The 26,708-nt window shown below is 38.4% G+C and overlaps 2 protein-coding genes across 7 annotated transcripts; one reads left to right on the plus strand and one right to left on the minus strand.

The window, feature by feature from the left end:
• Positions 1 to 1,127: 1,127 nt before the first annotated feature.
• LOC122658451 (filament-like plant protein 4) lies at positions 1,128 to 15,333 on the plus strand. Of its 5 annotated transcripts, none has more exons than XM_043853421.1 (6): positions 1,128 to 1,246; positions 2,780 to 2,914; positions 7,945 to 8,164; positions 8,365 to 10,816; positions 11,317 to 11,380; positions 14,544 to 15,333. In XM_043853421.1, the coding sequence occupies exons 2-6, from the start codon at positions 2,795 to 2,797 to the stop codon at positions 15,012 to 15,014; spliced, it is 3,327 nt and encodes a 1,108-aa protein (XP_043709356.1). In that variant the 5' UTR covers positions 1,128 to 1,246; positions 2,780 to 2,794; the 3' UTR covers positions 15,015 to 15,333. The 5 variants fall into 5 exon arrangements, with proteins under 5 accessions (XP_043709356.1, XP_043709357.1, XP_043709360.1 ...); XM_043853422.1 differs by lacking the exon at positions 1,128 to 1,246 and adding an exon at positions 1,484 to 1,550 and having other exon boundaries at positions 2,771 to 2,914; XM_043853424.1 differs by lacking the exon at positions 1,128 to 1,246 and adding an exon at positions 1,747 to 1,766 and having other exon boundaries at positions 14,547 to 15,333.
• On the minus strand, positions 3,848 to 24,504 carry LOC122658457 (auxin-responsive protein SAUR50-like). 2 transcript variants are annotated; one of them, XM_043853431.1, is made up of 3 exons: positions 24,057 to 24,504; positions 22,009 to 22,015; positions 21,816 to 21,832 (listed from the first exon to the last, which is right to left on the minus strand). In XM_043853431.1, the coding sequence occupies exon 1, from the start codon at positions 24,392 to 24,394 to the stop codon at positions 24,065 to 24,067; it is 330 nt and encodes a 109-aa protein (XP_043709366.1). In that variant the 5' UTR covers positions 24,395 to 24,504; the 3' UTR covers positions 21,816 to 21,832; positions 22,009 to 22,015; positions 24,057 to 24,064. The 2 variants fall into 2 exon arrangements, with proteins under 2 accessions (XP_043709367.1, XP_043709366.1); XM_043853432.1 differs by lacking the exons at positions 21,816 to 21,832; positions 22,009 to 22,015 and adding an exon at positions 3,848 to 3,862.
• Positions 24,505 to 26,708: the final 2,204 nt, after the last annotated feature.

Consider the following 26,708-nt stretch of genomic DNA (forward strand, 5'->3'; position numbering starts at 1 on the left):
ACTTTTTACTAATTTTAAGGGGCAAGAGACCGTTGTCTGGGCCTCAAGTGCTTGAACCAGTACGAGCCAATGAGAACTCACGTAGCACGAGGGCAAGAGATGGTGGGGGGAGGGTGGTACTTTCGTGCATTTCTGTGTCTAGGTGTAAGAGCCACGCGGGCCATGCAAATAATAACATTCTTTTTTCCTAATTTTAAAATCAAATATGGGTAGATATGTAGTGCAAACGGTTGGACCACGATCGTCTGGTCCAATAATCAAATAATCACAATAATTAATTATGCAGGGGAATGTTTCTAAGGAAAATTGCACACTAATTAAGTCAGACAAGATTATCCAATTATCAGGGCCGTTCAAGGGTGAGAATCTGTAAACAAAAGATCCTGTAATTCAATTATCCAAGTGAGATCCAACCAAACTAATGCTTTTCAAGATATGTCTAATTAAAGAAAAGTCAATTAAATGAACGGCCCACGTTGAAAGCGACTCATCGACAGAGCGGAGATGGGATCTCCTTATTCTACACGCTCCGGTGGGGAGTACGATAATGCCATAAGACACCCCTCGTGCAGACACACAGTGAGACAGGTACTATATATAGGATACAGCTCAGACGGAAGGAGCAGCTGGCAGTAAGGGGTGGGGACCCCATTGTACATTTGTCAATTGTTTTGAATAATTTCGTCTTTAAATAAATGGAGAAAATACAGAGCGAATTAAATCAATTAAAAATACGACTAAACAATTCAATTGCCACGTGTAGACAAGAAAAATGAGGAAAATATATTTTTTGGTTCTCCTTATATTAGGATTTTTTTTTCTGCTTTGGGGTATTTTAGAAACATAATTTCGGAAGGGCAAGAGGTTTTGGAATTTTCCCAACGTCTTTACCTTTTAAAGTGACACCTAACGCGACTAGTTTTTAACCCACCCAACGCCCACCATCTCCACCTCTTTCACTCCCACACTCTCTTCTCCCCTGCTTCCATCCTTCTCACTTTCCCTCCGTTCTCTCTTTCTTGCTCTCTCTGCAACTGATGAAGACGACTACCAACAAGTAGAAGAGAGAACTAAACAGGAAAAGTGAAAAGCGAGGGAAAATATAGAAAGAAAACAAATACCTTAATTGCTCTGCTCCATTGATGGTTGAGCATCCGCAAGCTTTCTTCCAATGCAAGCCTGAAATTCCACTTCTCTTGCTCTCCAGATCCACTCTGTTACTTTCCTTGTCTCTTTTAGCTTTAAGGTATGATCGATTCTTTACTCTTACTTCTCCTTGAATTCCGTTTCCCTAATTTATTTCTCTGCATTTTCTTTTCATTTAAAAATTTCCTGGCTCGTCAGTGGTGTCCGCCGTCCGGTGATTTTTGGTTTGGAAAGGGAGGTTAAAAAAAAGGAGGAAACCTTTTGTTCTTCGATTGTATGTTTGGTGATTTTTTTCTCTTGAGCTGCTCCGTTCCTCGTATTGGATACCTTTTTAAGCATTTCCGGTGGACTGGATTATGTTTTGGATTGCTAAAATTTTGTTCCGGTGAATGAACGAGAAGGTTCAAGGTAAAGAACAGGCATGGAGTCATTTCTTCTCTAATCGGTTGCTGCTCACTGGATTAAATTTATTTTTTTTTTACTGCTCTCACTGTCGCTGTTGTCCGTAGTGTCTCTGCAATTTCCGAGAATTTTATGCAAGTTCCGATTTACGAAATCCACTGTTCTAACATAAATTATTGCTTCAAAGGTAATCGAAGGGACTGTCTTCAGTAAAGAACGTACATTCTTCCGTCGTTCTCTTATTTTCATTTTTAATTTTATTCAACTCTACGGGCCCCGGTAGGATTAGTTACACAATTTTATTAATCTTTTTTCTATCTATTGTGAGTATTTTGTCTGTCTGAATTGGGTTGAGGGACCTGATTTCAAAATGAGATCCTTGGGAGATAATGCTTGCTCGTTGATTAAATCTTTGAAGTTCTCTATCCTGGATTGGAACATTCATTTCATGTATCTCGGTGCATAAATCGTCAATCTGAATACGTTCGTTATCTTAAAATTTCCATGAGAGAATCGTCGGTTGTGCAGGATATTTTCACAATGCATGACATTGCCTGTCCACTTGTGGTTTTCTCTTTTTTTTTTTTCAGAGCTTTTTGAGGGAGGGAGCTGGAAATACTGATACGACTCTCTCAGTTATTAGATCTGAGGAGTCTTCTTGCTCCATTTCTATGATGCTCTCACTTGCTCATCTCTTTTTATTTTTAATTCAACTTTTTGGGAGGGGGAAGCAGGTTACCGGTTAATTGTTTGCTTGAAGAATACGCACGTTGAATCCAGGCATGTCGAGCCCACAAATTCTTAGCAGTTAGCTGGACTTTTTTGAATTTTTTTCCTTGAGAGGGGGGGGGGACGATTAACAGAACATCGGATGTTGATTCACTTTTTTATGATAGCATTTCTCCGTGAATGCATATAAAAAAGATCAGCATAAACGATCCTATTCATATCCGGTTGGAATAAATTAAGAATACTGTTCCCACTCAACTATAGTTGAGTCTGTAAGTATTTGAAGGTTAACTTGGTCAATGTATGCTATAATTGCTGGTTCATTCACTTTCAATGTAGCTGTACCAGGTTTATAATTAAGGGCTTTCATGGGATATTACAGAAAGTCGTCTCTTGTTTCAGCAGCAAGTATAGCTTTTTATTGTTCGGTTATATCCTTAGTTATGACTCTCTGTTTTCCTTATACTGCTATAATTTTTTTTCCCAACTGATCTGCATGCAGGCTAGATAGTTTAAGATGGACCGCCGAAGTTGGCCATGGAAGAAAAAATCATATGACAAAGCAATTGAGAAAACACTTTCTGCATCAGATTATACTGGTGCTTCCTTGGTTTCAGCGAGAGCACAGGGTGATCAGGTCTGTCAAATATTCTAGTTACTATCTTATTTCCTTATTTAAAATATCTTGATATGTGAGTAGAAACATTTTCCTGTATTACAATATTGCGAATGAAAGCTTGTCTATATTCTTCAGTTCCTTTATAGGTTATCCAAGGACCTGTAATTAAGAACACTTTGAACATTTGTGCATTTTTACCATAATCCACTGTTGTTTTGTTGTGCATGCTGGGCTGCTTTTAACTGCACTCTTGTTGATCTTAAGTTTTGAAGGGTACATTTGATAACATGGTTGTGGGAAATCGTATAATAGGTTAAATATGTTTGCTAATAAGTGGAGGTGATTTGTTTGGGTAATGGTCCATGAAATAATTTTTAAATTAGAGGTCACTTTTTCTGTAAGCTTTGCTAATGTAGTTATTTTACTTTTGAATTTATGCAAAATATTGAAATATTTTGGGTAAAGGTTTCCTACATGGTTCACTTAAGAAGTGCTACCTAAATGGCCCTATAATTTGTCATGTGGCAGATCAGATGGGCCCAAATTTTGTGGACAGATAGAATCATAGGTACCTCCTGCTCACATGTCAAGTTTCTGCCCAATCGGAGTTTGCCAATTGGTAAATAGAGCTTTGAAAATCCAGGACTATGGGAGAGTGCACAGTTTTTGTCAGAGTACCATAGGCATGCATGAATATAAATGGGATACATACGAATACACGAGAGGGTATCTGATAATTGAATTAGGCTCTGAAACATGTGGCTAATCCAGACCACTTATTCTCTATCCAATAGTTGGAATTGCCACATCATTTGTCCACGTATCTCAAAGTGGTGGACTTTGGGAAGCCATCCAAAAAAACAGATCCATGTCAATTTTCTTAAATATTTTATGCATAACATGTTTGATTGCTATTTTTATGTTTTACTTTAGAAACAATAATAATTAAAAAAAGAGAGAAAAGAACGAACAAACCTGATATAGAAACGTAATTACAATGCCTTAACAATCTTGGAAATGACTTTGAATCATGAATTTTCCTTGGGTAATTGATGTGGAACATGGAGGATATTTGGAATTGTAATCTTTTCATTTTAGAGAGCCCATACATGTGGAGAAAAAAAAATCTTTCGGTATATATAGGGAGATGTAAGGTTAGGGATGTTCCATTCCTAACCCCAGATAGGATCACTAACAACTCCAAACAATTACTGACTACAGAACGAATATCAATATAATCAGAAAGTAAACAGTAGGTATAATCATAGTACTAAAACTCGCGAAATTTCGGTCGAGATATCGAATATTTCGAGTATCTCGACCTGTCCGAAACGAAACGCAAGTCCGAAATGAAAAATGCAATATTTGAATATTTCGAAATTTGGTCATCTCGTTTGAAATTTCGGAAATCTCGGTCATCTCGTTTGAAAATTTCGGAAATCTTGGACATTTTTGGCATTTTACACCCACAGAAAAATACCATATTTCGACGAAATTTCGGTATCTCGGAAATTTCGGTCAGACCGAAACACCGAAACGAAACGAGATTTAGTACCATGGGTATAATAACACCCTCAAGTCTCAATAATACCCTACACTTGTACGACATAACCTCAGCCCAAATAGGTCACTAACAGTAGAACAGTCTCACTCTCGCGGGGTATAAACTGAGGGTAAACCCGGAAAAGTGAATGTGACCAGAACACTAACCAACTGTATGGTCTCAAATTCCATCCGGGTGTAGGTCTTAATAGAATGAAACAACTTCCAAAATTCAGAATAAACCCATAGGCAATGGCCAGCAACCTTGCCCTTCAAGGAGGAAAAAGTTTGAGGGAGTTGTGGGTCTCAGGCTCTCACCATAACTATTGTTAGGTGATGAGTTTGTGATTATGGTTGTTGTTTGGTTATATATGTAATCGTCATCTACTGTAAAAGGTGTTGACCATTTCTGCCAACTTTGGAACTTGTAAAAGCTTTCAATCTTGTTTCCTTTCTTATTAAACTCATCTTTAACATAACTTCAAACCAGATCTAATAAGCTGGTCATGGATTGGTTGGCAGTTCTTTCTACACTTTCAAAGTACGGTCATTGGCCCATCAACTATATCTATAGGCTTAGCTAAACCTAAGATCCTCTACAACTCTTATCTCTAGCTATCTGACGAGAAGTAGTAATTAATACCAGAGACTCTTAATTGCCATGTTCTAGAATTTCTTCTCAGCTCCAGGCAGAAGTTATTCATTCATGTCACTTATCGGTCATGATCACTTGTTCATTTCAGCTCAAGAGATGGGATGAAATTTCTTTGAAAGAGTTGATGATCTTATATTGGATTTTTTTTTCTGCCAAATTTATTTAAGGGCACATCACTAGTGATATCACAAGCCACAAGGTGTTTAGTATCTTTGTTTGACATTTTTCTCATTTTCTGAAATTAATTTACTGTGACATGCAATCTTCCCTGCAGTACTATAACAGAAAGTTGAAATAGATTTACATTAGGTTGAATTTCAAGTTTAAATGGGAATATAAAAAACCTCAATTCATCATACATGTCCTTATCAGTTATTCCGTGATCATGATTGGACACAAAAAATGTGATCAAACATCGTTGAAATAATATATTAATATATTTGTAATACAAAACCGACCCCGAACCAAAGAAACCAGAGGGAGATCGGTTGCAGCAGGATCATTACAATAAAAGGAATAAAATTAAATAACTGAAACTCTTTTCTTATTGCTATTTTCTGTTTACATATGAAGAAGAACATCAAAGGTTAGGAAAGTAGGAGAAAGGGATGTAGAAGGGGGGAATAGGATCAGCTATCTCAGCCCATCATCCTGTAACAGGGCCACCCACGGTATCTCACCGTTGCTGCATCTCACAGCTTCATCAATAGCTCTTTTCTCTTCAATCTCTGTCTCTATTCTGTTCAGCCGCATAGTTATTTATAATAACCCAAAATTCCAAAGCAACCCAATCCTAATCTAAATCAGAAACTAATAAATAAAATCTATAAAACAGAAACTAGACTCTAGCTAGGATTCCCAATTAGGATTACAACTGAAATAGAAAACTAAATAAGTGTCTAATAATAAAATTAACACTGAAAATCAACTCCCTAAGCCAGCAGTCCATATCAGCCCCAAAATTACTGTTCGTGTGAACAGTATCACGTGGTACTGTTCACGTGAACAGTAACTCCCCCCCCCCCCCCCTCTTTGGTCTTCTTCATGCTTCAATCTACATCAATTTGGTAATATGAAACTAATTTTTGTAAACAATTTAAAAAAACGCCACTAGATCCAGATTCTAATCCGATCACAGACTTCCATGTAGAGCATCTCTGTCGTTCATGATGCCAAATCACAAATCCGGCACACCGATATATAGTTCACATGACATCAAGCATTGGTGTACCAAAACCTGTAACGTAGCATCGTAACGATAAGGATCTCTGAGGTCAAAGGGTCAACTGCTGACGTCCTAGTACCATAGCCAGTAATACATGTAAGAATTGTACCAAATTCTTTTCTATACACATACATACTGTGAAATTACATTTATACCCTGAAATCATCATTTCTAGTGACATAATGTAACGACCATATGAACAAGATGTCCGGTCCTATCCCTAGTCGACAACTGTTTTGGGTGAAAACCCAAGGAACAATCTTATAAGCCTGTAATTGAATTCATGCAATAATAGAAATTAAATTTATTTATTAAAAAAACTTCGGGTTTGATGTACATACTCCAAAAGAGAAGTAAGAAAAAGTAGCAGTGGCACACTGGCACCAACAACAGTTGCCACCAACAAAGAGAAGATTGCAGTGGCCACCGCTGCCAGCACCATTGCTACTATTATAAAAAAAAAAAAAAAGGTGAGAAGAAGAAGTTATCTGGAATTCTTGGTCTATCCGCCATCGCAGATCTAAAGGCAAGCAGCAGTGAAGGGTTCTGCTTCCGCCGTCTCGGCTAAGTCTTGGCTATATGATGCGTATTCATCATCAAATAAGGCTTGTTTCATTGGGAATAAGTGTAGGGTTGGGATATATATATATATGTTGGGCCTTTGTTCCCAAGGGTTTTTCTATGCATTAGGCCACTTTAGTGGGCCTAAATAGGGGTATATAGGTTGCATACAGGATTAGCCCAATACTTAGTTTTTATTTTGTGTTTTTAATTGAACCGGTTTAAATTGGTTGCATCGATTGGTTCAATTGGTCTAATTTAATGAAGATGATCCTATTGGCTAGGGTTCTTATATCCTATTAGCTACTAGGGAATCTTCTTTATTCTAAGTAGTTTAAGTTGTTTTAAGTCATTGAGGACTCGTTTGAGTCTATTTGAGTTTCCTAGTTAGTTTAAGTTGCCTAATAGGTTAGGGATAAGGTTGGGGGGGCCATTCCTTTTAGTGTCTAAGTCTATTTTTGAGTCTTCTATTATGTAGGAGGCCAGCATTGAACCACGAATTTGATTAATAAACTTCAGCCATTTATGCTTCTTCTTTGCCCCATCGTGAGTGTGCGTTGTGTGTCTCAAAGGTTGCCTTGTGAGTTCGAAACCCTAACCATAACCCTAATTCTGCCCTAATTAGCCTAAGCTGTCCCAATCGGCCAGCCTTGTTAAGAGATCCTATTACCCTGGTTCCTAGTGGGATTACTCCTACCTAGGACTACATTACTATACTTCTTCTTCGAATCCTCTTTTCTTTTTCTTTCCTTTTTTTTTGTTTTGTTTTGTTTAAACATGAATGATTCCATGCATCCAATCGTACCCGAGCTTTATACACACACCGATACAACAATTGGAAAAAACATTTTTTATATAAAACAAAAATTAAATCTCAACGTTAAAGTCCCATATTTACATTTACCCTCCATTTTTGTATGTGCAATCATTTACCCCTCCTTTTTGTATGTGCATGTCACCATCCACTTCATCTTTTCAGAAATAATTAAAAAAAATTCGATATCCAGTTAGCTGATCAGCTTATGCAGTTTATCTTTTCTGTGATATGCTTCTTAATGACACCAGGAAATTTCAAAGAAAGCAAAATATGTTCAAATATCTATGGAGTCATATGCCCAATTCACTGGATTGGAGGAACAAGTTAAGGTATTGGAGGATCAGGTTAAGGTATCAGAGGATGAAGTCTTGACATTAAACGAAAAGCTGACCTCAGCACAGTCAGAGATGACCACTAAGGATAATCTGGTCAAGCAGCATGCAAAAGTTGCTGAAGAAGCTGTTTCAGGTACAGCCTTTTTCTTTTGTTCAGACTGCCAACATTGCTTGCTATATGCATGCACTTAGTAAATAAATGCTTTGTTTATAATTTTGGGTGCTACAGTATATCTCATCTTCATGGATATCCATAAAATTATTAGTCTCTTTACTTTTTCCTTTCATTTTACCTGTTATACACTGACCGCTGAGACTAACTGTTTATTGCAGGCTGGGAAAAGGCTGAAGCAGAAGCTTCTGCTTTGAAACATCAACTTGAATCTGTCACACTTCTGAAGCTTACTGCTGAAGATCGGGCATCCCATCTGGATGGTGCTCTCAAAGAGTGCATGAGGCAAATACGGAATTTGAAGGAAGAGCACGAACTGAAGTTGCATGAGGTTGTTCTCACCAAAACCAAGCAATGGGACAAGATCAAGCTTAATTTTGAGGCCAAAATAGATGATTTAGAGCAAGAACTCCTTAGATCCTCTGCTGAAAATGCTGCATTATCTAGGTCGTTGCAAGAACGTTCCAACATGCTAATGAAGATCAGTGAAGAAAAATCACAAGCTGAGGCTGACATTGAACTTTTAAAGAGCGATATTCAATCTTGTGAAAAAGAGATAAGCTCACTTAAATATGAGTTCCATATAGTATCAAAGGAGCTTGAAATCCGGAATGAAGAGAAGAACATGAGTATTAGGTCTGCTGAAGTGGCCAACAAACAGCATTTAGAGGGTGTCAAGAAGATTGCCAAGTTAGAAGCAGAGTGTCAGAGGTTACGTGGCCTTGTTAGGAAAAAGTTGCCCGGGCCTGCTGCATTGGCCCAAATGCAGCAAGAAGTTGAGAACCTAGGCCGGGATTATGGAGAAATTCGACCACGGAGGTCTCCTGTTAGGAGTCCTAGCCCACATTTGGCTCCACTCCCTGAATTTTCTCTTGACGATGTTCAGCAGTGCCATAAAGAAACTGAGTTTCTCACTGCACGTTTGTTGGCAATGGAAGAAGAAACAAAGATGCTGAAAGAGGCTTTGGCAAAGCGAAACAGTGAAGTGCAAGCTTCAAGAAACATGTGTGCTAAAACAACTAGTAGGCTTCGAAGCCTAGAAGCACAGATGCAGGCACTTGCTCAACAAAAAGGGTCTCCAAAATTAACTACTGATATGCCTATTGACGGTACCTCAAGCCAAAATGCAAGCAATCCTCCGAGCTTGACTTCCATGTCTGAAGATGGGATTGACGAGGACGGAAGTTGTGCAGAGTCCTGGGTTACACCTTTGATTTCGGAGCTCTCTCAATTCAAGAAGGAAAGGGATGTCGATAAGACTATCAAGCCTGATAATTCGAATCGATTGGGACTTATGGATGACTTCCTGGAGATGGAGAAATTGGCATGTTTATCAGCTGAACCAAATAGTGCCATCTCCACCTCAGATGGTTTAACTGATAAGGTTACTAAAGATTTGGAGCATAGTGCTTTGGCTGATGTTGCAAAAGGTGCAGACCTCTGTTTAGAACAGCAGGCTGGCTTGGACACACCAGTGAATCAGGTCTCCTCTAATGTGGAGCACTCAGCAATGGAACTTGAATCTGGCATAGACCAAGTCACATTGTCAAAGCTCAGATCAAGAATTTCAATGGTGTTTGAATCTCAAGCTAAGGATGCTAATGTGGAGAAGATTTTAGAGGACATTAAACATGTGCTGGATTTACATGATTCTCTGCCTCGGAACTCTGTAAGTTCTGTCAAGAAAATTTACTCTACGGATTCTACTTCTGATCATCAGGCATCTCCTCAAGAAGATATTTGTGAAATTATGGAAAGTGGGTTTCCTTTGGCCAAAGACAATAATAATTGTGAAGATAATAGGCATATCATAGACCAGGAATTGGCTGCTGCTATTTCTCAGATTCATGATTTTGTGGTGTCACTGGGCAAGGAAGCTACATCAGTGCAGGACAGTTCTCCTGATGGACATGGGTTATATATAAAGATTGAAGAGTTCTCTGCCTCTGTCAGCAAAATTCTTTGCAGAAAAATGAGTTTGGTTGACTTTGTTCTTGACCTTTCTCGTGTTATGGCCAAAGCTGGTGAACTCAGCTTCAATGTCCAGGGGTATAAGGGAAATGAAGGAGAAACCAGCATGTCGGATTGCATAGATAAAGTGGCATTACCAGAAAATAAGGTTTCCCTGGATGACCCAGTGAGAGAGAGATTTCCCAATGGCTGTGCCCTCATTTCTCACTCTACTTCTGATCCTGAAGTTCTTCAGGAAGGAAGTCCCATTCCAGGCTCCGAACTGAATTCTAAGTCTTGCAAATGCTCACTGGAGGAACTGGAACAACTGAAATCAGACAAACATAACATGGAAATGGATTTAACTAGGTGCACCGTAGAGCTTGAAAACACAAGTTCTCAGTTACAAGAAACAGAGCAACTTCTGGCAGAGCTTAAGGCACAATTGGCATCTTCTCAAAAATCAAACAGCTTAGCAGATACACAGCTAAAATGTATGGCGGAATCCTATAAGTTACTTGAAACTCATGCACAGGAGTTAGAAGCCGAAGTCAACCTTCTACGTGCAAAAGCTGAGGCTTTAGATAATGAACTTCAGGAAGAAAAGTGCAATCATCAAAATGCTCTGAAGAAATGCAATGAACTTCAAGTGCAAATAAAAAGGTCAGCATTGAACTGCCTCTTATAGTCAAGATTTAGTCACTTGTGCTAATCTGCATGACTTGTCTTCTGCCATCTTGAATTGGCTCTGTTGAATAGAGTCTTTAATATGCTTATACTTGGTGAGTTGACATTGTTAATGTGATGGGAATTCACAAAATCCTGGCTGAAGTTGCACTCAGCTTACTCATTTTTTATTTTCCAGTTTTTTGTCTATTTAAAGGTTGATCAGTTACATTTTCATTAAGGCTGCAAACGTTGGCCAGTTGCAAATATAGCATTAGTCTCCAGTAAATTTTGGGGACATTTTTTAGCCCTTTGAAGAGCTAAGAAGCAGTAGTATTTTAAAAGTGATCATGTCAGACTACTAGCACTTATTTTTTTTCATTCTTTCCTTTTAGCCATGGTGTTACTTTGGTGCTTATTTGACTTGTTAGTTTTATCTCTGATCTTTTCTATTTTCTTTTTGTTTTTGTTTTTTGTTTTTTTGTTTTTTTGGCAAGGAGTGAGAGCTGTTCGAAGTGTTTATCATCTTCTGCTGCTGATGTATGCACTAAGACCAAACAGGTATCAAGCATATCCTATTCTGTACTCCCAAAAACTTGGAATTAATTGCATTACGGAGCAGAAATTCATGAGTTCGCTCAGTAAAGATATGGTTGTTTCAATATCTACAGAAACCTGGTTGGGAATTGCTATGAATTTATGGTTGATGTACTTGTTCAAATTATTTATTCTCTTTTCTTGTTTTTTTTTTGTTGAGGAAATTGGTGTATTCTTTCAAGATTTGAATTCAGAGTAGTTTGAGCTGACCTTTGTGAATGCTTCTATGTTATATTTCATGCTTTTCTTCCACACCATGTTTCTGCTGTTGTACTTGAAGCTTTATAAACTTAAGTAGGCAAGAGTTCTGGAATGTGACACAGGTCCAGAATGTTGCTGTTGGCAATCCTGAAAAATCCGTCTCTTAAGATGTGTGTTTGGCCAAGTTTGACTGTTTGTTACATGAGATCAAAAAACTTCATCTTCATATTTGGTTAAACAAATCTTCTGAAGATTTTGAAAATACACTAGACTACTTATTCTCTATACTTATGATATAACTAGCCCAAAATCTTGTGTGTACCACATGAAGACTTGCTTCTTTGCAATCTAAAGTTACTTCACATTAATGTTTCCTAGGAAATTATAGTTAAGGTGCATGATTTGAGCAATATTATGGACTAGTGTCTTTAAAAGGAAATACTAGCCAAATAGAGAGGGGCATTTAGTTACCTTCAAAAGTGGATATCATAGTAGCCAAATAGATTTCTTCCTAACTAGAAGGTCCGACAGATTGTTATGTACGGACTGTAAGGTTATACTAGGGGAGAGCCTAACACACAACATAGATTAGTGGTCATGGGATATGTGCGTCACTACGCAAAATCGTAAAAAAAGTGAGCTTATTTGCCCTAGGATAAGGTGGTGGAGCTTAAAAGGAGATAACTTGAAATAATTTGTTGATAAAATGGTCAAACAAGGAAAGTGGGATTTTGAAGGAGACATTAATACGATGTGGAACAAAATGATTACTTGTATTAAGAAGGTTGTTAAAGATGTCCTAGGAGAATCGAAAGGAAAACGTCATTACTCTAGGGAGACTTGGTGGTGGGATGATGAGGTTCAAACAACCATTAAGACTAAGAAAGTTAGTTTAAAGACACGGCAAAGTAAATAAACTAAAAACAGAACTCTATTTAGCTGTTAAATATTCTAATCTAACTCAAACACTTAACTACTAATCATGTGTACTAACTTTATGGGCTTCTATATTAGGCCCATTACAATGAAACCCAAGAAAATAAAAGGCCCAACCTATAAGATAACTACCCAAAGGTCAATTTTAGTCCATTGGATTGCCACCAACACCTTATGGGCCTCCCAAGCTTGCTCATAGGCCTCCATATGGGATTAATGTCTAATGCAACTGCTTCACATCATGGTCAGAGCATATCCGCAATTTCTTTGGAAATAAATGTGGATTATGTTACAAGTGCCATAGCATTCAAAGATTGTGTCTTGCAGGCCATAACCTCTTCCTTCTTTGTTAGAGTGCTCCATAATTAACATATAGGTCAAAGAATACATAACTATTAGATCTGGAAGTTTGAGATGGATTGGAAGACATTTAAGTTTGAGTTTAGCTTAATTCAACTTTCACAAGTGCAATTAGGGATGGCAATGGGATTGGTTGATCTGGTTACCTGCTCCTCCCCACCCCTTTCAGGTTGGGTATGATATCGGGCTTTTTTTAATTATTTAGTGGTGACCTAACCCAATGGATCGGCCCGTTTGGAGGAGTATTTATATGTTTTACCTGTCTTGTTGATGGCGTTCAGAGTCCAGACGAGTTAGGGCGTCTGGGTGAGAGCTAGTAGCATCGTTTTGGGTGTTCTTGTGAGATCTCCATTTGTATCTTCTTCCATTTACATAGTGAATCATCTTTAGCTTCCCCCGTGGACGTAGGACATCTTATTGTGTCAACCATGTTAAATCTCTGTGTCATCTTGCTCTGTTTTTGTTTCTGTTCGTGTTTCGTGGTGTTTGTTTTTAACACTACTTTGTTTGTTGAATTGTTTATCCAATAGGGATTAGATATTCTCTTGTGAGGTTGCAACCCTTTCTCCTCTCATTTGGCTTAAGGAGCTGCCTTACAAGCTGTTTTAGAAACCCACATTGCCATGTAACATTATTCTCTTGGATTTTTCTAGAAAAGAATAAATATACTATAAATGGGTGGGCAATGTGGGTTCTATATTCTTTATGAGCAGTAATGACCTTAAGTTTGTCAAACCCATGGTGGGTTGGGGCTACTTTGGATTGTAGTAGGATGGGAGTGAGTTTAGGCAATACCATACTTGGGAGTGAGTTTAGGCAATACCATACTTGAACCAGTCCAATTGCCAGTCCTGCATGTAATCTTATATGTCTGCCTGCCCCATGGTCATTCTTACCTGCAAGTTACAAAGTGTGCAATCCTTTTCTCTTCTCCCTCCTCCTGAAGAGTCAATAATGAAGTTGATGAATGTTAGAAAGATTATTTAATGTCGTATTGGGACCTCATGGAGATACCTGTCTACATGTCATACATTACTACATTGGATATTAAATTTCCAAAACTTGGGAACTTGTTCGTTCTACCTAGGAAGCGGTGGTGTCATCTTCTCTTGCAACATGATAATTTTAAAAATAATGAACGGAAAATGAATAAGTTCTTCACAGTTCATTAGTATTAATAGCAGTAACTGGTGTCCAAACATATAGAAACTTGGATAATATTTTTCTACTCCACAACCCCCTTCCCTGCAACTATCTAACATATTTCACTTGCTGGTAATATTTGTTTATTATGTTTGTGGTCGTTGAACTATCAACTTTGGTCTCCATTGACCACTACCTTCTTTTGAGAGCAGCATAATGTTGGGTTCTTTTTCCCTGAAAGGTTTTTTGGTTTTGTAGTGCAGAGGAATTCCTCAAATATAGTTCATTTTCGGGGTTATTTACTTAAGGAAGATGTTGGAAAATTGAAGGGTTATATGTTTTTTTTTGTTTTCTGTATATTGCATCCTATGTGCATAATCTCTTTCTCATTACCCTTTTATACATTGTCATTGTTTAATATTTAGGTTAAGTTGCCTGGGAGGCTGATCAAAACTTCTGCAAATTTGTTAAATTGCTTTTGTTACAGGAGAGAGAGATAGACGCTGCTACAGAGAAGCTCTCAGAGTGCCAGGAGACCATTTTCCTTCTCAGTAGGCAATTGAAAGCTATGCGGCCTCCAACAGAGCTCATGGGATCTCTGCACAGTGAGATGCATCAAAAGGGTGAAAATTTAATGGTAGATGAGCCAATTCCTAGTGATTTGAACCCAGAAAGCATCCACGGATCAAAGTACTTTGATCAGTCTGAAATGGAAAGTGCTGCTTCTACAAATGTTAGGAGAGTGAGTGGTGAGTACCCCTCAGATGCATTCAATTCTCCCAGTAGTCCATCTGACGCTGAAGCAAACATGCACTTGAGATCCCCAGTCGGTTCAAGGCAACCAAGACACAGGTCTACAAGTTCAGGCTCCTCTACTTCCTCTTCAGCCCAAACTCCTGAGAAGCATTCACGGGGTTTTAGCCGGTTCTTTTCGTCCAAAACAAAGAATGGGTATTAGTTTTTGGCCTTTAAATATCAGCAGTGATTCGTAACCAAATGAATAGGCTGTTATGGTAAACATCGAGGTTGAGGCTTTATAGATGAGGGATTGAATGGTTTCTGGACCAGCCATTTCCAAATTTCCATGCTTTTGTAAGAGGAGATTGAAAAAGGAAAATGTTGACCTGGTTCGTCGTTTGGTGGCTTAATGTTGAAGATTTTATGGAGGCCAGAGGGGGAGATGATCATCAGCCTCTGATACAGGTTACATGTGGTCAATGTACAGTTACTCATCTTGCATGTAAAGTGTTTCCATTGGGAACTGGAAATGCATCTGAGGTTGGGTTTTGGAGACAATAAGTCCATGTCATGGAATCATATTTCAGTGGTATAATATTTTCTTTCGAACCCAGTTTTAATGGGCCTTTGTAGAGCTGTAAACGGATTGGATTCGGCTCGGATAGTGCTATATCCCCATCCGCATTCGATTAACTATCGGACGGATTCGGATAGTGCTAAATGGATACGAACACGGATATGGATCGGATATTTTATCCGTTTACATGTAAATATAGCTTTTCGGATAGCTATACCCTATTCGTATCTGCATTCGTTTAGTTTTTGGACGGATTCGGATAGTGTTAAACGGATATGGACACAGATACAAAAACGGATTTCGGCTATTCATTTACACCCCTAGGCCTTTGGGGTTTGAGGGGGTTTGGAAGCGTTTTTGCAATTGAAGAATTTTGAGGTTGTGCAGACTGCAGACAGAGTAACCAAATTCGAGTAAGGAGCACTACCCTGGTTTTTCTGCTAGGAAGGGCAATAAGTGTGAATGATGGTTCACTGTAGTGTTCTAAACTTCTAATAAGAACAAGGACAGGTTTAATCGACCATTATATCCGTTATATTGGGATAAAAAAAGAAATTCACGTCAAATACATTAGGCAATGGAACTCAGTTTATTCCGAATCTGTGAGATTATACGGGTGTGATAGAAAAGTCAAACCATCGTTACATCCAATATTTTGTTGGCGGAAGAGTTTTCTGTTTGGGAGTGTGGCTCCTGCACCAACATGAGACCAATGAGAATATATGAGAAAGTACCAATAGGGCTGGGCGATCTTTTCGCAGCATCTTGTGTTTGTGCATATTAGCTACATTGATAGTCCTTTTTCCCTATTGGAATCGGCTGATTGATTGATCCAAATCAGTAGTTGCAAGTCCTGATCAAGCCACCAAGATTATCCGGAGTCGGTTGAGAATCATCCAAAATTGACCTAAACCCTAGAAAAGCACCTTAGATGAATTTAGCTCGTCTCCAGGAAGGTGTGTGCCCGGGGTGCAGTCAGGGGGCATCCAGTGGTTGAGTTGTGCTGCACACATCTCGGCACACGCCTAGGGATATGTGCAGTACTGCCCAATGGTTGGTAGTGCCTTGGGTGTTCCTTGCTCTCGAGAGTTGGAATCAGTTTTGACGAATTGACTGACGGATCCGATCTGATTATGATTCCTTGAACCCGACCCATTGCCGTCCCTAGATATTTTTTGGATATCCACATCTAGCTAAAAAACAATGGATAAATGGTCGCTTAGCCATGAACAAAAAACCAGGAGTAGTTTGTAGGCTTTATCAGTTCATCGCCTTAGTAGTTAGTACCGTCTACTAATGGACTGAACAGAAACAGAAGTGCTCTCAGCCCATTGGGCATTGGCACCTGATTAAGATCTGAGAAACCGGGAGCCCGCTTGATAACCTTACGAGAAATAGTTTTTGGTGTTTTTTCGTTTTTCAGAATAAAAAAACACCTAAAAATCGTTTGATAACGAAGTGTTTTTTGTGACTGTTTTTGGAAACATAAATAAAAATTTATGCTCCTTGGAAGACTTTTGATCTAACATGTTCTATCGTTTTTTAGTTGAAAATTGGAAAAGTGTGACCAATAAAAACTCCTATATTCGTTCACTATGCTCTTTTGTAAAATTAAAAAAATATGCCAAACATATCTTTTAGTTAATTTTTTTTTTAAAAAAATTTTGCATATTGTCAAGAACAGATTTACCAAACTGGTCAAAAATGATTTTTCAACACAGAAAATGAAAAAACTATTTTACTATTTATGAGCATATAATCAGAACAAAAACTCCCGCAAAATTATCAAATGAGGCACTAGAATTTTCGATCAGATGGGCTGTCGCTTAAGAACCTAAAAGCTGCTATTCTCGTAATCCAACGAGCAGACCACACAAATGGCCCTGGCAGCTGAACTGATTTACTCTAAAAAAACAAAAAAGTTGAACTGGTAAAGCCTATAGTTGATAGCCATTAGAGGTTTACGGCGTAGGTTCTGCTGATACGGAAGATTAGGTCTAGGGAACAGAGGAGAGGAAAGACTGGAGGTCGTCTCTTAAAAGGGTCAAGAGCATTGGGATTTTCGGATTCGAGTGATTGGGATTTGGGGCAGATGAAAAACCACTTTGGGAAGAGGAGCTTAGATTGGCTTATCATAGAGAGGCCTTGGCTTCACCACCATCGTCCATGGTGCGTGTTCCAAGTGATGGTGAACAGCCAAACAGTCCCTAACCTTTCTCATACATACCGAAAAGTTTAATAATACGAATGAGAAGATCTTTTCGCACCCAAAAAAAAAAAAAAAGAGAAGATCTGGTGGGCAGCAGGCAGCCACATCAGCTGGGAAAAGGAAGTTGGCTGGCGGTGGCACATAATGGTACGTACGTCGGTGGTACCAGCAGCAGCAGCACCACAATTGGTGACCATCGTCGTCCCATCGCCATCGTCTTTATTACTCAATTTAGTCATATAACATAAACTGTGAAAACTCGGAAAGTGTATCAATGCGGCGGCGCATGCGGGGTCCTCCACTCCTCTTTTGGAAGGCTCCCTCCTTTATTAAGGTTAGGATCTTCTTAGGGATAGGGATTAGCAGAATGTACATTAGCAGCCAACCATGACTTTTTGATTTGGCCATTATTATTATTTTTTTTAAAAAAAAATATTGGATTGTTGGGTTTTCAGATCTGAAGGATTGATTCTAGTGTTTTTGAGATCGATGGAATTTATTTCTGTTGATTCCAATCTGATTTGGATTTCAATTGACACTAATCTATTTGATCCCATATTTCAATTTTCATAACTCTATGGCCAATGGTACTGCAAAACAATGAATGATTCCTTTGAGACACACACAAACAGATTAAAAACACGGAATTTGGACCCAGATCAATCTCAGACAATTTTTATATTTTTGACATTTAGGTTTTCTCTGTACAAGGATCGAACGAGAAGAATCGGCTGGAATCAGGATCGGTTTCCACCATTCAACTTTCACCACAAAAATTTGGTGTGGAACTGAGTAGTAGTGAATAAGCTCAATAAAATTGACCCCCAACATGCCTGCCCTACAATACAGCCCACCTCCCAACACACTATTGACTCTCCTCTGTCTCTCAACCCCGACCCGCCTGTGTTTGTTTCATTATATATAAGGAAACAAAGGAACAATCTCAGTGACTCTCTTTTACACCCAGACACAAATTTGAGAGAGAGAGAGAGAGAGGTGAAAGATTGTACTGGATATGATTAATATCATCCATACAGAAATACAGATACTGAGAATGGCCGGAGAACAATATCATTCATACATGCAGAGCCAAATCTTACAAGCTGTTCATCTTCATCCATATTGGGAATTTAAAATTTGGCTGTGAGTTGTTGATGATGGAGGTGAATACCCCCCATGGATAAAAAAAACTCTTGGAAGTTTCAATGTTGTCTTTACAAGGAAAAAAAAGGACCACATAAAATTAGGGGAAAAAGATCTCTGTTCAAGAGTGTGGCTTACGCCAGCACTCCCATGAGTCTATCTTTCTCTTTTTCTTGTGAAAAGACATCTTTATCTCTTTGTTTTTAGGAAGAGAGAGATAAACACATGGGAGTGCTGGCGTAGCCCACACTCCCGGACAGAAAACTGCTTCCCTAAAAAATGAGAGAGAGAGAGGGAGAGAGAGACGTGTATTTATTTCAAAGAAGTTTCAAAATACTTCTTTTTCCTTTTCAAAAGATATTTTGGTTGTGTATTTCCCGCAATGTTAGAACTCATGATTTCCCACAAAGTTTGAACCCATGACTACCCCAACCAATGTTGTTTCTAGTAAGTAAAGCAAAGTAATGAGAAATTTTTGGTCTCATATAATAGAGGTAAAATAAGGGTGTGAAGTTTCCTTTTGGGCTCCTTTGAACAAATTGCGTGTCATTTCATAAGGTTTTGGAAGCTGACAACGACTAGTTTTCTCATCCTTTGGGCTCCTTTGGGCATGTGTTGCCAATGGAAATCTCTCCTTTATAAAATAGATGTCTTTGACACTTTAAAGTAATTATTATAAATATTATAAACTCTCTCTCATTCTCACATACTCTCTCAAATTCCTACCCTGTATTTTCCTCCAATTTTTACTGTTTTGAGAAAGTGCATGTTTGTATACATTTGTTCTAATTGATTGAACACAACTTGAGTGTGTCCCGATGTAGCCCAGTGAGTGAGTGCAACAACTACTTGGGAGTATGTTGGAGTAGTTTCATCTTAGTGTTTGATTTGTATTATCCAGATTGCACCGTAGGAGGTGTTTTTAGTTTTAAGGTGAGTGGCCGGTGACACGACTCAACCTCATCGTTTTCTCCTAACATCTTCAAGCTTAATTGTTATAGTAGACGAGTTCGTGAAGCACAATCACTTGTATTGATAGCCATTTGGTTAAAGATAAGTCTTGCTCTCATATCATTGTTATATTTTACATAAATAATGAGAGAGAGAGAGAGAGAGAGAGAGAGAGAGAGAGAGAGAGAGACCCAAATGAGGCATTGCATTGGCAATTCAATCAATTTGGTTTATAATGAATTAGTGCAATTATATATAGTCATCAATTACTACCACCCCTACCATCAGAATAGTAGCAACTTCACTTGATTTCAGTTTCACTGTCATTAAGACTTGCGATGGATTACCATTACTATTAGGAAATGGATTATAATAAGGTTTAAGATTAATTGAGATACCACCTACCTACTTTTTTTGCATTCCTACATCACCTTCCACTACTAAAATGAAAGGGAAGTTAGATGCCTGTCTTTTTGAGATTGCAACCACTCATTTATTCTCAGTATTATTCTAAATAGCAAAACCCAATTTTCCTCACTAACTGTAGAGGAGGCAAGAACACTGTTACTAATAAACACATAAAAATCTTTATAATAAACAAAATGTAACATTAAAATTTGTGGTCTGAACTCTGAATTGAGGGAAAGAAAAGAAATGTACAGGAGAACAATAAAAATAAAAAAGGCCCCAAGAATTTACTAGGCAGGAATATTTGTGGGTCATGTAAGTCTAAGGAGACAAAAGAAATGATATAAACCCAATTGTGACTTTGTGAGATACTATTCTCTTTTTAATTATCTTTTGGTAATGTTGATCTATCATATCATATCATTATTAATTTAGACTAGAATCTAGCTCTTGTTTATGATGCTTTTGAAAGATAAAGACCTCCATTGTTTACACTTTGTACATGTGAACTCTTGTCTCCTTTCCAATCAAAAAGGGTGGTCCATCCCCTGTTCTTATTTTTTGAAGATCTAGTTTTCAAATTATAGAGTCTCTTTGTATTTATTAAAGGTGGTGGTTACAACTAATAATTCACTAAAAATTCAAGAAATTAATCATCAAATAAATAATAATGTAAAAAAGATCTCTACTTGGTGGTGTTTTCTACCCCTTCTCGCAGGACACCGTGAAATGACACCTCTGTTCCTTAGGTAGATACCTAGGTGTGTTTCTCCATTGGCGTAGACGCTTGTGTAGAGACCATGTGACCAAGTAAAGATCTCTTGCCCCAATAATTAAATTGCTTTATTTGTGTGAGTTGACTTAGAAAATTATAAAGACAATTTCATTCAAGATATTGAGAGTTTTTTTCTTCTCTTTTGAAAGTTGTGAAAATCACTCACATGAAGCTTACAAATTATAATAGTATCTCCTTCCTTTGATTAAAAGTAGTTAAATAAACCTTGGATCTGATGAAGCAACCAAAAAGAACAAGAAAACATGGAATGACTAATTCAAGGGTTGGTTCATCAGCTGCTGGAATCATAGGTTAGACCATTATTAATGTAGCATCACATGACTACTTCACATCAAAGGGTTCATGACATAGATTATTATAATATGAAATTGATGTAACAACAAGAACAATAATAATACTATTAATAAAGAAAGAAAGAAAGGAATGAGAAGTGAAGATAAGGTTGTCTTATCCAGACTAAAACCCACAATTTCGAGTTTGTATCCTTCAAAAGAATATGAACATTTGGTTCTTAGTAAACTAGATCCTCTGGGTTCTTTCTTAGGTTATCTTCATACTTATTTTCTTCCTTTCTGTTCTCTTTGAATCAGACAAACGAGACCCATTAAACTAACCAGAGAGAGAGAGAGAGAGAGAGAGGGGGAGGGAGGGAGGGGGAAGCAATTATTTCTGCAGAGCTGTGTGTGGCAGACGACTTTGTGGTTAGAAGTTAAAGAGGAAAGGGGGGGTTTGGAGGGACTTAAAGAATCTGAGGCAGCCTTTGTTTCTCTGCTCTGGTCCTATAAAAGTAGGAAAATGTATAACTAAAGAGACTGTCTTATAAAAAATCTCATAAATAAACGAAGGAAAAAGGCTGGGTATGCTAGCGGTTTATCGTAAACTTACATCTATATGTCAATCTCTTTCTTCCTTCCTTTTGGGGGTAAGGGAGTCATTTCAAAGGGAGAAAGAGAGAGATAGACACATAGGATGCTAGCTTACGGTATACCGTTGGCATACCCATCCCTCTCATCCTCCCTGTAAAATAATATCCCTTTCCTTATATTGAATCAAAAGAGGAGTTTTGATTGGGTATCGCATAGACGTGGAACCACCTTCTAGATAGAGAACACTTTCCCATAAATGAAGGAAAAAAAAGTTATTTGTGATGTCGTGTTACTATTCTCTTCTCACGTTGATGCTTTTTGTTATCGTCTCTCTCATACCTTGATCGATCATGTAGATTATACCATTCTCATCTCTGCAATTGGTGTGACAAAAGAGATTCCCCCACAATGGTGTCATGAGGAATCCTCTTCCATGAATGAATCATATATATAAATTTTCCATTCACATATACAAAGATCAATTGATGCATCGAGTGCGTTCTATCTCCACCTTAAAGCTTGGATTTTTTATATAAACGCCATCAAATAGCATTAGAGATCCAGATTATACATGCACCGACAATGTGAGGACCCATGACTAAGACTAAGAGAGATGTTTAGTCCCATATCGACTGAGTAGTGTGCAACTACGAAACTTATGAAATTGAGAAAGACGTCTCCACAAATTCATATAACCTTCGCATTTAGATTTAGCCACTTTGCACCCTAGATGTTGGATGGATAATTATGAATTATGTAAGGATGATCATGATTCATGATCATAATTTGAATTTGATTGATGGATGATCATAATCTAGTCCATATCATGGAATTCCAATCTCAAAGGAAAACAACTCCTCTCACGGTCCGGACCCGGACCACTAGGTGGGTCAATTGCCCAAGTGGTCCTGCAGTCTGGACCATTCAAATGGGTGGACCTTCCTTGGAAGTGACAATGGTGGTTGCATGGTCCAACCAGTTAGTATAGGGAATCTCCATATGAGATCCAAATGTATCCCAATTCCAAGTCATCCCTTGTGTAAGTAATTGGTTGACCCTGTTTTACTATTTTCATTTCCTTCAATCACGGTCAAGGTACCACTGGGCTTCCAATTAGGGATGTAAAAGGATCGGATTCAGTTCGGATAGTGCTATATCTGCATCCGCATCTGATTAGCTTTCTGACGGATTCGGATAGTGCTAAACGAATACGGACACAGATACGAAAACGGATTTCAGCTATTCATTTACTCCCCTACTTTCAATGCGTGTAGGAACCGGGAGGTATCAGAAAGGTATTTTAGAGAATATACTAAAACCTTGTAGGGATTTGTGAACTCTAAGATAATGTGGTGAACCTTCAAAACTAAAACCTTGTAGGGATTTGTGAACTCTAAGATAATGTGGTGAACCTTCAAAAGCATCATATTGAGTTGATTCTAATAAAATAAATTCTCTGTGGGAGAGTATATGGCTCATGCCCAAGCACAATCACAGTGAGGGGTGAAATGACCGCCCCACCCCCTTGCGAAAGATGGAAATCCTAACCCCTTGATACTTCCATGCGCTCACATTGTCCCCTTTCAAGCGCAGGGGCCACGCTCCCAGATCCATGATTGAACCTGCTAATTGGATTTTCAGACCCAAGTCACATGTACGGATCTAACATGGATGACAAGCATAACTAATTCACCATCGATGGATCCTGGATCAGACTTCCTTCCTTGATCAGATCGAAACCTCTCAAGATGGACAGTCAGTTATAACAATCACCTCCCCTGCTAAAGTTAGTTCAGTAAGTCTCAACAGAGAATCTTTTGAATTTCGATCATGTCTTGATCAAATAATTTAGAAAGAAAAGGAGGGGATTTGGGTTTTCTTTTTTTATTTTATTTTAATATATTTGATGGAAATTTCATGACTTTCTTAGTTCGTCACCATGCACAAATTTCATAAACAACACAGGACAGAACACAGCAAGAGAGAGAAGATCAAAATTTAAAGTTCAAGCTTGAAAAACGGAAATCACCGTCGTTTTCCTTTCACTAATCATTACTCTCACAGGGCGCAACCACACACCACTATAAGGAGAATCTCAAACTTAGAGATATACAAATATAAGTTATCTAACCCAGATAATGTTCATGGGTTTTGGGTCAGAATCACTGTAACAGAGGAACCCCCATCAAAACAGAGAACTGGGTGAGGGGAAAAAGATCAAAATGACAAAGTAGAAAGAAAAAAGAGAGCGAAAGAGTCGTGATGGCAGCTTCAATCTTGTCATCTTCTCCAGAGTCCAAACTAAGAACTAGAAAAATCCCTACATTTCTGAGTTTCGGTTGAGCATAGATGTTAGAGAACGAAACACAACTTCTTCACAGGGAATGGTGAGACCCATGTCGTGATCAAAGCCAAACTCCTCTTCTGCTCTTTGAAGAAGGTTTTGGAACTCAGGATGAGTTAATAAGGAGATTGGGACAATAAATCTGCTTCTCTTCTCTCCAACATAGACAGCAAAGTGGCCTTTAGGTACATCCACTGGTAAGCCTTGTTCGTAGTAGCCTTGTTTCCTTCCTAAGCTTGAGCATCTCTTGAGAATCTGTTTGATAACTGCTGTTTGTGGTAACCTGTTTGATTTCCTGAGAGCCATATTTTAGTTTCAGGGTTTGTTGGAGTGGAAAGCAAAGTTATCAAAGAGATGAGTTAGAGAAAAAAAGGGTCAAGAGAGAAAGAAATTAAGAGACAAGATGTGTAAGCCAGGAAGGTGGTGGAGAGGGAAGGGTTGGAAGGGGTATATATGGAGAGACCTGTAGACTGTGGTGACCCTGGAGAGAGAGAGGTCATGTGGGTTGTTTGGGCAAAGGACTTAGGACCGACCCCATTGGTGTTTTGTGGTGGTGTATGTGCTCGAGGACATGCTGGGAGCCAAACCCATTGGGTTCTCCCTCTCTTGTTACTCCTCTCAAGGACAACATGGACCCTCTCTCTCTCTCTCTCTCTCTCTCTATCTCTGTAGTGACTGTGATTGGGTCTAATTCAAGTTTTCCAACTTTTTGTCTGTTCTCTTATTTTTCTTTTTCAAGCTAGAAAAGTAGGAAAACTTATTTTTCCTTTCCTTTTTTTTTATTTTTCTCTTTCGGTGATGAAAGGTCCAACCTAAAATATCAAAACCTAAACCTTTCTTCCTGTCCAATAGTTCAAGTTGCACAACTAAAACCAGAAGAGAGATGGAAAACCATGTTTCAGTCTCTTAGTTTTAACTTGCTTTGCAAAGTGTTTTGGGTTATGGATTCTTTTCATAGGGGAATTTTTTCTTATAATTAGTAAAATAGCAGAAAATCAATTAAAATTCCCTCTTATATTAAAATGTACAAAACTATGGAATAGAAAACTTCAAAAAATCACAAATCTACAGAAATCTTTGTTACTTCTTATCGATTCCATTTTCTAAGATGTAGGCCGATTCTGTTTTTGTTCTGATTCAAAACGAAATTGATGGAAAACGATCCCATATCTAGTTCTAGGTTTTCAAAACCTTAATTAGAGCTATTCTTTCGCTTTCTTGGTTCAAGTTTGAAGCCCAGGCAGTCAACCTTTTAGGCAGCTCAGTAGTAGAGAATCCAAATTGCTCTATATTTCAACTTAATTGTTTCTAGAATCGATTTCAAAAATCAATGTTCGGTGGCTTTTCTTTGCCCCATACTTTGGGGTGTCGAAACATTCTTCAATTCTCTAGATTACTCTACTCGTTCAATTGAATTCTTTTTAGAAGCAGTTTCACTTCAACCACGGCGAAAGGAAGAATCTGTGGATGGTTGGTTTTGGGTGTTTTGTGGGATGGGCAGTATTTTTTTTTGGTGGGGGAACAATAATAACCCTATAAATGAGTGTAGTTTCCCTTTCTCTCCTTCAATTTATCTATTTGTTTTGGTCCTTGCGCCTAGACACAAGGCTACGCAAAATGAGCACTCTAACTCCAACGAGAGACGGGCTTACACCTTTCAATGGAGGTGCAATGGTCATTTCATGCGGTCCTGTGTTTGGGTGCAGGGACCGCACACCATACAATGACCATAGAACATTCTTTCTCCCTTTTCTTAATTTTTTTTCCTTGTCCAAGGATTAATCAAGAGACTTCTTTGTACTTCCACATTCTCAAGTAAGTTCACATCAAAATGGATAATTTAGTTTAAGGGCGCTGTTCTTTGTGCCGCAGCGTAGGCCTACGCCAGGCACAGAGGTGGCGCACCCCCCCCCCCCCCCAGCTCCCAGTGTCTAGGGCGCCGGGCGTTGTTCTCTGTGCCGCAGCTACGCCCAGGCACATGGGGTGAGCGCAATGACCACCCTGCCCCCCCTTCACAGGCTGCCCATGTGTCTAGGTGCAGCCTACACTGCGGCACAGAAAACATTCTCTCTTTAGTTTATTCTACATTTCTTGGACTACCACATACACTGGTTATTTCAGTTCCACATGTACCTTATCTGTACGTACTTCTATTTTGGTCTTGTACTGTGATACTACTGTCAAAGATTAAAAGAGAAGGAAACAATGTAGCATAAGAAGAAATGCCTTTTTAAGCAATAATTTAGATGGACTCCGATACACTGATTAAGTTGATTTTGTGAACAATAACCAGAACTAGATGTTAAGTGGATGGCTACTCTTATATTCTGTAATACAACTCAACTTGCAAGAACAAGAAAATACATGGTTATAATTGAATTAGTTGCATGCTTAAGATTGAAATAATACAAGACTTTTACTATTAATAATGCGGATTAAGGAGGCGTATCCGGCTCCGACTTTCTACAGTAGAGGAGTCTGCAAGTGGTTCTCCTGCTAAAATCACCACTTGCAAATAGATCGAAGAGGAGGAATCAAATCTCTCTCTCTCTCTGTGTGTAAAAGTAGATATAATTAAATCTTGAACCAGCACCACTAGTATCTGTTCCAATACCTTTCT

Source organism: Telopea speciosissima, chromosome 4, assembly GCF_018873765.1.
Source record: "Telopea speciosissima isolate NSW1024214 ecotype Mountain lineage chromosome 4, Tspe_v1, whole genome shotgun sequence".
NCBI classification, from domain to species: domain Eukaryota; kingdom Viridiplantae; phylum Streptophyta; class Magnoliopsida; order Proteales; family Proteaceae; genus Telopea; species Telopea speciosissima.

What these genes read in the sequence shown, in the direction of transcription:
- LOC122658457 (XM_043853432.1), bottom strand. Translation starts at nt 24,394, where the DNA reads ATGGCTCTCAGGAAATCAAACAGGTTACCACAAACAGCAGTTATCAAA.
- LOC122658451 (XM_043853421.1), top strand. Translation starts at nt 2,795, where the DNA reads ATGGACCGCCGAAGTTGGCCATGGAAGAAAAAATCATATGACAAAGCA. An exon ending in TGCTGAAGAAGCTGTTTCAG is followed by an intron (nt 8,165 to 8,364) that starts GTACAGCCTTTT and finishes TGTTTATTGCAG; the next exon opens with GCTGGGAAAAGGCTGAAGCA. An exon ending in CTTCAAGTGCAAATAAAAAG is followed by an intron (nt 10,817 to 11,316) that starts GTCAGCATTGAA and finishes TTTTTTGGCAAG; the next exon opens with GAGTGAGAGCTGTTCGAAGT.